Genomic DNA, 14478 nt, shown 5'->3' with positions numbered 1-14478 from the left:
AGTTGAATGCATCAATGGTAGTGGAATAAGGAAGGCAGGGCCACAGAAAGACAGAAACAGACAGAAACAAACACCAAGGCTCTTGGTGCTTGCAGAATACAGCATATGAAAAAGCACGATATAAATTCTGTAAACAAATAACTGCACAGATTCATAAATCAATATGACTCACTACTATAGACTATTTGCCAGTGACAAAATAACTTGGATTCTTTTATCATGTAGAAGTTTATAGTGCGTACTAGAAGAATAGTAAATGAAAGACAGTATCAAAGTTTATAAATGCTCTAGATCAGCTAATGAAAGGTTAACACACTCAACAAGACAATCAGCCATGCTTGTTTCCAATGCAAATAGCACTATCCAATTTAAAGACGTCATCGGTAATTTTAAAAATTTAAGCAGAAAGTCCATATTAATTAATAAAAGATGTGTCATATTAATTAATGCTACCATATTAATTAATAAAGGGGAAAACTACAGACTACAGGAACTTCCCAGAACCATTAAGGGTCCAGTTCAAATTTTCACCCAGCAGGCAGTTTGCTGAATTGTGCGCATATGTGAGTAAGTGGAAAATGTTACAGCTTTGGGTAGATAATAGTGTGTCTAATGGCTTTCCTATTAATTGGATTAACTTCATAGGATAGAAGCAGACCAGATCCTGCCAGGTAACATACTCATTCCTAAGGGCAGTACCTTTCAGACACTATTATTACATGATTTTGCCAGCCCATTTGCTGGTAACCTAAGACCATGCAAAAGTGAAAAACGCATCTCCAAATATCCATGTTACAGCAAAGTATCTAATGCTCAGAAAGATTATCTGACAAAGGGCATTGCCTGAAAATCAAGTCAACTTAGCTTCATTTCCAAATACAGTTCCAATTAAACATGCCAATTTATGTAAGTCATTTATTTGCTTTGTCTTTTAATATCCTTTTCTAAAAATATAGAAAGAACCAGCTTATAGAATTATGGAGGTAAAATGAGATCATTTAATATTTATATATTTTCATATTTGTATACGAATATATAAATAAATATGTTCATTTTAATCACATTCACCTTTTCAATTATATGTATGTTATATTTTATTACTAAGCTCTTTTATTTTTGACAGAATTGGTTAACTTACTCGCTTTTTTTTTTTTTTTTTTGAAGCAGAGTCTCACTCTGTTGCCCAAGCTGGAGTGCAGTGGCTCAATCTTGGCTCGCTGCAATCTCCGCCTCCCAGGTTGAAGCAATTCTCTTGTCTCAGCCTCCCAGGTAGCTGGGATTACAGGCATGTGCCACCACGCCCAGCTAATTTTTGCATTTTTAGTAGAGATGGGGTTTCACTATGTTGGCCAGGCTGGCCTCGAGTGCCTGACCTCGTGATCCACTCGCCTCGGCCTCCCAAAGCGCTAGGATTACAAGTGTGAGCCACCGCGCCTGGCCAGTTAACTTACTCTTAGAAAAAGTCTTGATCTTGTCATTGCATGGAATGAAAATCTTTTTTTTCCAGATTGCCATTACAAATGTTAGTCTAGGAAGTCATACTATCAGTTACTACTATGACCATCTGACTTTGAGTCTAGCAAATGTAGATTTTAGTTAGTGGCCTTTATCTTTTAAAGGCCACTAACTTTTTATCTTGTATTTGAAATTTCTATGCTCCTGAACAGCAGTAATTATATCTAACTTATTAAGTGTATGGCTATTATCTTCTCCATTTTATAGATGAGGAAATTGAGCCTGAGCACTGTAGTTAATGTATCCAAGGTCAGCAAGTGACAGATATGGATTCTACTCTCCTGTGTGTAAGGTGAATAACTATTTTCATATTAGTAGGAAGTTTTAAGAGACTCCAGTGAAGACAGGGATCATGTACTGTGGACTGTATAGTGAGTGATTGTAGTAACAGGTTTAAGTATAAACTCTGCCCTTGGCAATGTATGGTCTTGGGAAAATCACAGAAATTCCTAAGCCTTGTTTTTTCGTCTGTGAAATGGGGCTAATAATCTCTACCTGACTACATTTCTGTGCAGTTAAATGAGCTGTTTCATTACATTTCAATTTCGGCATTTTTTTTTGGTCAATGAAGTTTTAAAACAAAGCTAGAAGATTTTTTTTTCTGCATTATAAACATAGGATTTATATAAAAATTCTCAAGTATCTACAAGTAATTTATTTCTTGACATTATACAAAGTTAGCATAACATTTTAAGCCATTTCATTGTGTTGACAAAGCTCTACCATAAGTATTTTATAAGATAAACTTGTGATGGTGTCATAGGACAATATAACATCTTAGTTACTGTTTTCTTATTATTGAAACTATCTATTTGTTATAAAGTATAATTTGATTAGATGAGTTCTGATAAAACATTTTTTAACTGAATACATATTAAAAATTGTATTTAACTCATTATTAATGAAGGAGCCGTTAAGATTTACAAATAGTCCCAGTATGAACATTTTTAATCTTAAAAATACATGGGACAAAATATGAAATATATTCAAAACATTTTTTTAAAGTGTTTCACTATAGGATGTTTTTAAATAAGAAAAATAGTAATTGAATACTTATTCATTGAGAGTCACTATTTTCATTTTATCTGCACAATAACCTTAACCTTAGGTGGTACAAACTATTTTAATACCCACTTTACAGATTAGGAAGTTGAGGTTTGGATGTCTGAGGTGACAAGCAATTAAGTGGAAGCAGGGTATCAAACTCCAAGTAGATACTAATCCTCAAACTTTGGGGGTAAGAAAGGTCACATATAGTTGGAATAGTAGTGAGAGGCCTTCCTAGGAGGGTCTTGAATTCCATTTTAATTTGTTAAAACATGGAGAAATCTCGAGGGTTTTATAACATGGAGAAATATGATAGGATATGCATGTTGGCAAGCAATCTAGGAGAGTGCTGGCATGAGTGGGAGTGAGATATTACTACAAGAGCTGGATAATGCATAATGGAAGAATGAATCATGGCAGTGTGTACAATGGAAAACTGGAGAAAGCCTTAGGAGATGTTTTAGAGGTAAAATTGTTAGACATGGTAACTAAATGGATGTGGGTATGGAACTGAAAAAGTAGGGAAATAACTATTTTGATATTGGAAATAAGCTAAAAATATTTAAATACAGCAAGTGCTCAGGTACTCAGAAGTCTAACTTAAAGGTATAGATGTTGGCATTAACTGTACAGAAAAGGTGATAACACCAGTCAGAGTGGGAGACGGGGAAACATCTCAAGGAACATCTTGCAGATTGCTTCTGGTTCATGGTTCCTATAGATTTTAACTATTGTCTTTTACTATCCTACCTCAGTTTACCTTTGTAGTCATTTAAGTAACTCAGGCTCTCCAATCTCTTGACCTTTAAAATTGCTGTTTCATCTCTGGAACACACTCTCTATTTTTCACATGATTGGTTCCTTCCCATCCATCAGGACTTACCTGCCCATGCTAGGAGGAATAAGTGCCTTCCTCCGCTCCATCTCAGGAGTTGTTGTTACTGTCAGAGCACTTACCATAGTTTGCAGTTAATTTATTTGCTTGATTTTTGTATCATCCACTAAGATGCACTCCCAGTAAGGCAGGAGACACGTTTGTCTTGTCCATAGTTGAATCACTATCAACTAGGAAGTGCTTGGCATAAGGAAGATACTTAATATTTTTGAATGAGTGAACAAAGTGCTGATTCTGATTTCCTGAGGGATTCTAGTGTGATCCAAACCTGTCTCTCTGTCTCCGCCTTACTTCCAACCACATGTTCCTTTTGTCCCAGCTAAGTCAAGCTTTTGTGGTTTTCCGAACATTCCAGACTTTTCAAATCTCTGTGCTCTCTCTTGTTTTCACTGCTTGAGGTGTCCTTCTCTTGTTACCTATTTAGGAAATTCCTTTATGAGCTCAAAACTTGGCTTGTCACTTGGTTAAGAGAGTATGCCTTTGATGTCCCTGCTCTCGGGATTGCTTTCCTAGCATTCAACGCATGTTACATACTATTTCCCCTGTACATTAAGCACCTTGAAGCTAGGGAGTGCCATGGTCTGAATGTCTGTGTCTCCTCAAAATTCATATGCTGAAATTTCAATATCCAAGGTGATAGTATTAAGAGGTGGAGCTTTTGAGAGGTGATTAAGTCATGAGGGTGGAACCCTCCTTAATGAGATTAGTGCCCTCATAAATAGGCCCAAGGGAGCCTGTTCACCCCTCTACCATGTGAGGACACAGCCATAAGGTCCAATCTCTGTACCATAAAGCAGGCCCTCACCAGACCTCAAATCTACTGGCAACTTGATCTTGGAATTCCCAGCCTCTGGAACTGTGAGACATATTTGTTGTTGTTGTTGTTCGTTTGTTTTTTTTGCTGTTTATAAGCTACATAATTTATGATAATTTGTTATAGCAGTCTTAACAGATTAAGACAAGGAGCATTCATCATTCGAGTTCACATCCTCAGTCCTTAGTCCAGTGCTTGGTTCATTGTATAACAGTTGCTTCATAAATATTTGTTGAATGAATAAATGGTTCGTTGAACAAAAGAATGAAGGCACGTAGCACATTAGACATAACCAAGGGCATCTACAAACATATCTAAACAGTTATATGACCTGGAACAAGTTAGACTCTTTAAGCCCCTATGTCTTCATTTTTAAATGGAAAAAAAAAATAGCACTTACCTGTGATCCTTACGACATTCAAATATAATAGTATTAGTCATGTGGTATTAGTCATGATTGTCCAGAGAAACATGACTGATACATTTTATTTATTTAGTTAGTTTAAAAATTCATTTATTATTTTAAGGAATGAACACACATAAGTTTGGAAGCTTGATGAGTCCCAACTTTGATAGGGGAGGCCTGCAAGCTGGCCTCTTAGAAAAGAGCTATAGTTCAAGTCCAAAGGCAGTCTGATATACAACCAGAAAGAGCCAGTGTTGTAGATGAAGGCTGAAGGCAGTCTGCTGAAGAATTCCTTCCTGATGGAGGGAGGTCAGCCTTTGTTCTAGCCAGGCCTTCCAATGGTTGGATAAGGCCCACCCACATTATGGAGGGCAATTTACTTTACTCAGAGTTCACTAATTTACACGTAAATCTAACCCCAAAACACACACCCTCACAGAAACATGAAGAATAATGCTTGATCAAGTGTCTGGGTACTGCAGCCCAGCCAAGCTGACACATACAATTAATTATCATATATGTAGAACATTTAGTACAGCTTCTCAGACATTCGTTAGGAAGTGCTCACTAACCACACTCTCTGGTCTGGTCTTATGTCCCCAGTCATGTCTGCAGGTAAAGTGCCATGAGAATGTGTGTGCTAGGGTCAATGGCTCCTGGTGTCTTGCTGGATGGGAATAATATGGTTTTCATTCTTCCTTATTCTGAGTCTCTCTGTAAACAACACATGTAAAATTGAGTTATGTTTTCTACAAACAACATGGATAAGAAACACTTCTTGGTATGAAGTAGAAAGTGAATACAACAGAAAGAAATGTGTGTAAGGAAGAAACTTGTATAAAATCATGGATTGCCATGGCCTAACACTGGTCACTTGTAGTTCCCCAAAGTAGTTAAAGAAAACAGCTAAAGCATTTTGCCCTTTCTTTCTCAGAAACAAATGCAAAGGTCACAATTATTTCTTTAATCTCAATCAAGGAAATTTCTGCCTGGCATTTGGCATTCAGTATCTTGAAGAGGATTCAGGTGTGTACATGCATGGGATATCTTTCATAATATTCCCAGAAGGCTACTAAACTCCCAGAGTGAAAAACTCTCATCAGATTGAGGTAGGGGGTAAGACATTATGGCATCCACGTACCCCTGGTAAATCTCTTTTCTAGATTACTGGAACTGTTTTCTAAGTGTTGCCAACTCCAAAAGTTAAAATCCCCCACCATGACAAGAATGCAAAGAGAGTCAGTTTATATGAGTCAATAATATCACATAACTATCTAAGCAGTAATATTAAGTGAGATGTGTACTTCCTATAGTGAGACTGGCACTTTCAGGCAGGCAGACAGGCTTCCACTTTCCATTTGTCCCTGCCCATGGGCCATTGCAAGAATCCTGGCCTGTTCCCAGTAAAAGATGCCTTTTGGCAGAGTAAAATCTAATTCAGTAGGTAAAGCTGGGTAAGAAGGACAGGAAGTGAAACATTTGAGTAATTACACTGCCTTCACCCTCATTTTACTTAAACTATCATGGGTTTTATATTTGGATGGAATGCTCTATAGGACTAACCCAAAACTGCTCTATTTCAAAATCAAAATGGTTTATATGAAATTGCATTTGCAAAAGAGGCAGCAAAAGACCATGTTTAAAATGCTTTATGATATTTTATTTGACATTATTCAATCCCACAGGTTTTGTGGCAACTATGCATCTCTAAAAGTGCATAATCAAACATTTATTTTTCCAGCTCTTGAATTTGTCATAGAAATAAGCCATAGATTGTTGCTTTCTGATTTACTACTTATAGATTCATATTGAAGTATGCCATGAAGAGGAGACAAATGAATTTATATGACACTATTTACTGATTACGAAAATAGAGAAATACAAAAATGCTATCTAATAATAACAGAAAATATATTTCTTTTTTATTCCATTACTTTTGAAATTAAACATAAACACTAAAATAGAGAGTAGTCAAACTGATTTGGCACATTTAATATATATTACCAATATTATATTTTTCATTCTTGAATAATGAAGCACATGATTCAGCATTGCATACTTTGGGCTTTGTTCAAACATTAGTCGCTATAATCATGAAGGTGACTATTAAAACCAGTCAGGGCAGGTGTGCGCACAGCAAAAGAGTGGCTTTCACCAGGCTCTATCCTATAATCTCATTTTGTTAGGAACATAGTTTAAAGAGAAATGCCATTGAAAGAGGATGAGTTTGGACACCCATCTCACGCATGAGTAGTGAATGGTATTTAGTTAGTGAATATTCTCACCATCCTCTATCCAACACCAAAAAGAAGCAATTTCAGCGAAGGAGATTTTACTTAATAAAGTTCTACAAACCCAATCTGAGGCTTTCTTTTCCTGTCATAGCAAATAATTTTTTGACTTTCTTCCTTTGTACTTTATGGAGCTAATAACATTTTCCTAGAAACAGCATTAAAATTAAAGGTAATTTTTAATGATAAAATGTTTCCTTGGATAGATTTTCTTGTATGCTAAAGTGTACTTTGTTTCAAAATGCTTAATTTCATTTACAATTAGAAGTCAAACATGGAGCACAGCATAGGGCAATTTGGAAATTGTCACACTAATTGCCACAAAAAAGTTAATTTTTCACATAAGACAACTGGCGGTGAACATCCAATTAACTGCCACAGTTATTTAAATACTAGCCTCAGAAAAGAATTATTCTATTTTATGACCATTAATTGAATGGTCATTGACATGAGACATTTCTTACACTTACAGATGTATTTTGAAATTACATATTTTTATTTAGAAAATATATATTTGTTTTAATTTGGAAAGAGCTGAACACAAGGATCATGATTTTAAAAGATCAGCGTATGTAGGTGACATGGAAGTTCACGGCAACTGTTTCACAAATCACCTTAACACACCGGATCCACAGATAAGGGTACGCCTCTCTTTGGTTCATAAGGTGTTGTCCTGGAAACCATTTTGATGCAGTCGACAATAGGGCAGACACTGAGACACAGAGTACAGCCTGTACAAGTGTCAGTAATGGTGGGCAGGTGGGTTTCTGGATCAAACCGTATAGCCTGCAAACAGAAGTAGAGGGTATTGATGTCACTGACCACAAAGGTCAAGAATGTCCCCATTTTAGCATCAACATTTTTCTCTGCCGCAGTGGAGCTGCACTGAGACAACGACGTCCAGCTCTGTGGTGCAACTATAGCAACAGTTGAGCTGACAGAGGAGCAAAAAAAGAGCCAGAAAAGAAATCCTTTTCAATTAAAAACGCAATGTTTAAAATTCCTTAGGGGTATTTTTCTTCATTGTGTGAGGAAAATATGTCATAACATAGTCACTCTCTAGTTTTCTTTGTTCTGTGCAACGTTCGGGTCTTTCCAGTTCTACCAGGATGGGGCGTCTTCTACCTGTGGATTTTGGGGGACTTTCACACGTCCTCCTCTTCCTCTTCACACTCTTTGTTCTTGACAGCGGAAAAGTGTTACTGTCAGATTCTGAGGCAATGAATACATTTGTTTGGATTTCAAATAATGCATGTAGTTCTTAGAAGAAAGCAGCAGAAAAAAATTAGCTTAACAGTCAGCTTTGAGTTTTGAAGATTTCCAAGCTGACTAGTCATTGTCCACCACGAAGGGGAAAAAGCACTGAATGGAGAGCCAGGAAAACTGGAGTCCAGTCCTGGCCCTGACACTACTGAGCCCAGATTACCACAGCCAGGCCTCCAGCTCTGAAACGGCTTAGGATTTTGAGAAATTTTACAATATTCCTTCCCCCGTCTTCCTCTATTCCCTCCCTCTCTTCCTCACTTCCTTCCTCTCTCTTTCTTTCCATGAAGCAATGTAGAATAAGCAATTAAAAATACCTAGTGTGAAATTCAGGATTGAGATTTTTTAAAAAAAAGATATGATGATTATTTTCCCATTAAAGAGACACATTTCAATAGTGAAAAACGACATGTAAGACCTCAGCGGAAGTTACAGAATTTCTATCTAGGACAGATTTCAGGGCAGCCATGTAGGGGTGGATCATGGTGTTGGAGGGGATTTAGGAAACTTGCCCGGCAGTCTCACTTGCCAAAAAAAAAAAAAAAAAACAACAAGAGTTTTACTCAGACTGTGTACTACTTTGAAGTGACTAAGTTGGGGCTGAGGAAATTATAAGGGACATTAAGTGTCTCTCCACCCCCAAGGTACCCCTTGAGGCCAGGTCTACAAATCTTACATTTTCAAGTAATTGCATTATTCTGATTTTTTTTCCTGTCTCATTCTCTAATGTTGTAATTCAATTATATATGTATGTGTGTGTATATATATATATAATATATATATAGTTGTTTAAAAAATTCCCTCCTCCAAATGAAGCTACATGCAACTATATTTTTTCCTCTTTTATGCACACATAAATGAAAATAATATTTTCACAGTAAATCATGATAGTTGCTTAATATTTTTTAAAAGTCTGATCTTTAAGGAAATAAACATATATTTCAATAAGAACTATAGCTATAGCAAGTCATAAGAATATTTGTCCACACAAATTGGTGTTATGTTTTGTAAAACAACATTTTAAGGTACTGTTTGGATGAGTACTCTTTCATATAAATGGAAACTCAATGAAGTAACTGATAAAAATTAAGACTAATGCTTAGAAATACAGTTTGAAAATCTGCAAACATATAAAACTTTATGTTCAATTAAAAATTTTGGTTTTCTATTTTTATCTTCTGAGACAGAAGAATCAAAGAACTTTCTAAGTCTTTTAACATCCATAATTGTGATTTTCTTTCTTATTACTAAGAAGGTTTTTACTAAAGTTGTACCAAGTCTAGAATTCCACAGTGGGAGCCATAAGTTCTAAGATTTAAGACATTAGAGAGCTGATGCTATGACAGTTATAGGACTTTCTGATTGATCTCTGATTGGTTAATTAGAAAGATGACATGAAAGTAAATGTGATATGGTTAGCACTTTCAAAACAACTGTTAAGACACCTGTTAGCTAGAAAAAAAGTGATGAATTGAGTAAAAATTTGGTGCAGAACTGGGAAACTAGGAAGAAAAATTAATAGTTTTTTAAAAATTAAAATATGTCTGTCATAAGAATATGCAAAATACCACCATGAGCAGTATGGGATCTGCCCCTCAGTTGAATAAGGTACATAAACTTCTCTTTTTTAAAATGGGGACATTTCATTATGAATTTAGAACATTCCATTGATCATTTCTTAAAAAGATCTGTTTTTACTTATAGCTTGAAAAATACAATGAAAATAATATTGTATAGTTTTTAGCAACTTTGAACAGTTTAGTAGTTTTCCAAAACTTTAAAATTGTCTTTCTCCAAACTCTTCATCATAAGAAATTCTTTTACTTTCACAATAAGTCAGGGTTTTGAGAAGAAACTTATGTTTAAAAGCATTGTTATGATCATGTTTTTCATCCATTTCTAAAATTCAACTAGTTAAAAGTCATAGTTGTGCCAAACTCTTTAAAAACCAGCAGGTTATAAATATATAGGAAGTAAATGAAGAAGCAAATTATAAGTCAAAGAGAAATTCACAGAATGTGTTTTCAAGAGAATAACCCACTAGAAGGAGTCAAATCCCCAATTTCTTTTCTTTTCTTGTTTTTTTCCCCTCCATGGTAGACGCTCTGCTGAGGACTGAGGAGCTGGAAAGTAGCTATGGCTCTCTTCATGAGGGAAGAATACATCTCCTTGGCTTTTCTAGCTTCACAGGAATTCCTGGGACCAACTTACACAACTAGTTGGTGGGAACGTGCTTCTTTCTGACTGTAGTAAAAGCCTAATCAATACTGAATGGAAGAGAACTCTCTTTTGGCAAAAGGAATCATAGCCTTTCAGAGTAATGGCCATAAATGGTCATTCTTTTCCCTTTCTTCTGTGTTAAAGCATAATGCTTTCCTAGTATTCATAATTTTGTGTGCATTTCTCTTTTCAGTTGGATTTTTCTCTCTAATGTTGTGGGTGATGAAATGATATAAAAATAATTCTGTGCATTAAATGCTGGCATAGTTAGTAAAAATTACAACTTTCCTTTTAAAAAAAGACCATAGTACAAGGGTGACAGGACAGAAAGACGTACTGTTGCAGAAGAGCAATATTTGGCACCACCGGTTTAAATTTCACACTTAGCAACAGAAAATGCTTTCTGCCACAAAAACCGGAAGAAACATGTCTCATAGCATGCTAATTCCAGCAGGATTCTTACCTGGTAGCCCGAATCATTACAGGTCATGTAGCATTTACCACAGTTAATACACATTTCTTCATCGATCATAGCCACAACTTGCTCTACGTTGCTCAATTCACCAAATGTTCCAAGGTACTGCAGTGCTTTTCCTATTACATCCTAAAAATAGCCACTGAATTACTTAGCAAGCTCATTTTAAAACATTTTCATGTAATAATTAATATCACTCAGCATTTTCCTGTTTTTATACAATGTTGCATTATATTAACTTGGGAGACTTTGGATAGCATAATTCTCATAGATAAGCTTTTTATGATAATTATAGCTTAGATGTTTGTATTCTGAAAGATGGGCAATATGCATGCCTAGCTTAGAAATACGAGACCTAATTAACTGCATTCAATAGGTTTTTGACTGGATAATTGAAAACAGCATTTCTGTGGACAGAAAGAATAAATGACACCTGTTTGAGTTGTTATGGCTTACTTTTTTTCATTCTTGGACCTTGAAGGACTAAAAAGTAATGCAAAGTGACAAAGGGTAATACACTATGCTAGAAAATTAGACTGCTTATAATGAAGGGAATACGAGTGTGAATGTTATGCATTTATTTCACTGTATGTGGATTTTAGATTTTAATTTAAAAAGTGCTTTGATAGAATACTCACCTGTCATGTCTTGAAGAGTATATAACACTATTTAAAAATTCTAATTTATGTTAATTGATTAGGTTGATCCAATAGTTAAGTCAGATGCTCTTTTACTTTTAAAGAACTGGAATTTTCTTCATTCACCATTGAAGATCTTTCATGTGGTTACACATTGCTTTGTTCTTCATACTAATTGGGAGTGTGCTTAATATGTTAAGCACAGAATATGTTTCATCAACGATAAGAAACACTTTGCTTCATAAAACAAAACAAAAGAACGTAGCAATGTCAAATTAGCATGCTGTCAAGATTTTTGCTTTTGTTTTTAACTATTAACATGAGAATCTTCTTTGAATTCAAGGTCCATGTTCAAGGAGGTTTGACTCTTACTTAAAATCATCTTTCCATATTCTCTTTGGCATTGCATTTTCTGCCCTTCTTTTTATAATCTTGCTTACTCTTCTTTACTTTTTTTTTCTATTTGATCTCTAAATTACAATATACTCATTATAATGGAATTTCAAACTGAGACAAAGTTTACATTTTTATACAGTTCCTTTGTGTATCTCTCAAGTGATAAGATGCTGGAAAACTTCCAATATTGTCTTCCCTATTTTCTTTATAATGTGTTGAAGTCATTATTTCAACTACACTGCAGTCTGTTTGTAGGTGGGCACTTGATATCCAAATCAATATCTCCATTTTGAAATGCTTCCATAAACTCAAGATCTACATTTATCAGCTGCATAATGAGCATTGTCATTAGAGATTGGTACTTCAAATTCCCTACTCACTGAACTTATCATCAACAACATGAACTGGGTCTTCCTTTGTATTTCTTTAGTTTTGTGAATAGTGTTAGGATTTTTCCAATCATGGAGTCTTGGAATTTCACTACACAACTTGCTCCAGTATCTCCTATTTGTCATCAAGTCCAGGTTCTGGATGTGCAATGTCTTTTGAATCCTTTCCATGTTTACTGCCATCTTTAAACGTTATTAATGAATTTCTCATTATTTTTGATGCAATTGTAAGAGACTACTTGATAAGTTTCATCCTCACATTCTTCCTTTCCCATTCTACCCTGTGCAATGCCGCCACCTTAATCTAGAATGTAAGACACAGACTAAATTTCTTACTACCTTATTCAAAAATCTGTTGAATTAGGCACAGGCTTACCACACTGGCATTTAAGACTTTCTGCAAACATGTCTTTTTCTGTCTTATTTCTCAGTTTCAAACACCATGCACTTCAGCTACACTGGAGGACACACTTTTCAACTGACCCATCTGAGGTCGAACATTAGGTTAAGTCCCCTGTCTAAAATACCTTTCATTCCTAACTCCACTTTGCAAAATCCTAAGCATCCCTCAAAGACATCTCAAATGCCACTACTTCATGATGATTTCCTTAATCCTTCCTTCTTTCCTAACCAAATGTGAGGATGTGATCTCTCTTTCTTCCTCTTTCTCTCTCTTCTTTCTCACCTATTCCCCTTTTCCTCCCTTCCTTGCCCTCTCTCCTCCACATCCTCTTTCTTAAAAATTTTTTTTGATGGCCTATGGTATTATATCTATTATGTGGAACTAATGACAGCAGATAACTTTTGAGTCCTTAATATATTTCAGGCCAGTGCCATATTTTTTACACATTTTCTCACTTAAACCTCATGCATTTAATAGTTGATGATGTGACTGAGATTTAAAGTATATAATTAAGTAAATGATGAAGCAGGGATTCAGAACCAGTGTTGCCTGACTTTAAATACCATGATCATCAGCACTCTGCTATGCTGACTCATTTGTTAGTCTCTATTTAGCAAATTCTAATGCATGTTATGGATATTTTCTACATTTAGCCTCCTATGTTGTGGTCTCTTAGTAGGTTTTATTCATCTTTGTATCTCATGTGGTGTATCGTGTTTCTGGAGATCACTGAAACACAACGGGTACTCAAATATTTGTAAAATAAATACAAATTTTATGTATCTATACACTAAACATATAATATGGTAGTAGGTACATAGTGGGATGAAGTAATAGCTACTTTACTGAACATTTTTATTGATATGAGTATTTTAAATACAAAATAATCATAGTCAAAGTATCTGGATATGTGTAATATTTCCCCATACTATTTTAAAATAATAAATTCAAGAGGTCACTGTCTGGCTGTAAAAGGCCATTTATATGTGATCGAAAATAATTTTTTAAACCTAGTAAATAAATCAACCTAAAGAATTGTTTCACTGAATCAGATCATGATGACTAAAATCATCAATAAGTATTCAAAAGACGATTGTACAAGAAACTCCCTAGGCAGTCAACAAGTGTATAAGCCTTCTTCAAAAGAAACACTGTATACACTTTAGAAATTTTATGTGGAGCAAGTCCACATTCTGTGTACATTAAATATGCCTTTTCCTCTATATCGGAGATATGCTTTTGTCATTTATTAAAACATCATTGTTTAATGTCAAACCATTGTGGAGCCTCCAGAAGTTATTAGCACATGGTGTTAACAATTCATCCCTTATTAATTGCAATTTTTTAAGAAAATTATATTTATTTCTTCATCTGGAAGAGCACAAAATAGTGACAACTATTTTAAATCATTTTGGGAAAGAGTAGCAAAAAAAAAAATTATTCTAGGTGGCTAAGAATGTGGACATTTGTTTTAATCCCAAAGCCTCCAGGTAGTACTACCAGCTTATAAACACCCTTGAGTAGACATCTTGGAATCTGGAGTTGGCTGAAACATGCATAAAATCAGTAAATCACGTATGGGTAGTCTCCAGTCCCTCTTGGACACCCATTTGTGGAGATCAGGGAACCCATATTTATCATTCCAATTCATGATTACATCCATTTGGATGTACAAAGGTTTAGCAGTATGTTGTAGCCATCCTGGATTAGTGGAAATGTTTATATG

General features: G+C 35.2%; 1 protein-coding gene across 12 annotated transcripts in view; it reads right to left on the bottom strand.

Annotated features, from left to right (window-relative positions):
• Positions 1 to 6315: 6315 nt before the first annotated feature.
• Positions 6316 to 14478, bottom strand: part of DPYD (dihydropyrimidine dehydrogenase) — an 863430-nt gene continuing 855267 nt past the window's right edge. For 11 of the 12 annotated variants that reach the window (XM_065549305.2, XM_005542629.4, XM_065549291.2 and 8 more), the window contains 2 exons: positions 10915 to 11055; positions 6316 to 7754 (listed from right to left, as the gene is read on the bottom strand). In XM_065549305.2, the coding sequence (XP_065405377.1) occupies positions 7584 to 7754; positions 10915 to 11055 (312 nt within the window). In that variant the 3' untranslated portion in view covers positions 6316 to 7583. Of the gene's footprint in view, positions 8181 to 10914; positions 11056 to 14478 lie in introns of all 12 variants that reach the window. The other variant, XM_065549294.2, reaches the window with a different exon arrangement.

This window comes from Macaca fascicularis, chromosome 1, assembly GCF_037993035.2.
Source record: "Macaca fascicularis isolate 582-1 chromosome 1, T2T-MFA8v1.1".
Lineage (NCBI taxonomy): Eukaryota > Metazoa > Chordata > Mammalia > Primates > Cercopithecidae > Macaca > Macaca fascicularis.
Note: the sequence above shows the minus strand (reverse complement) of the source record. Positions and strands in the feature narration are given on the sequence as shown.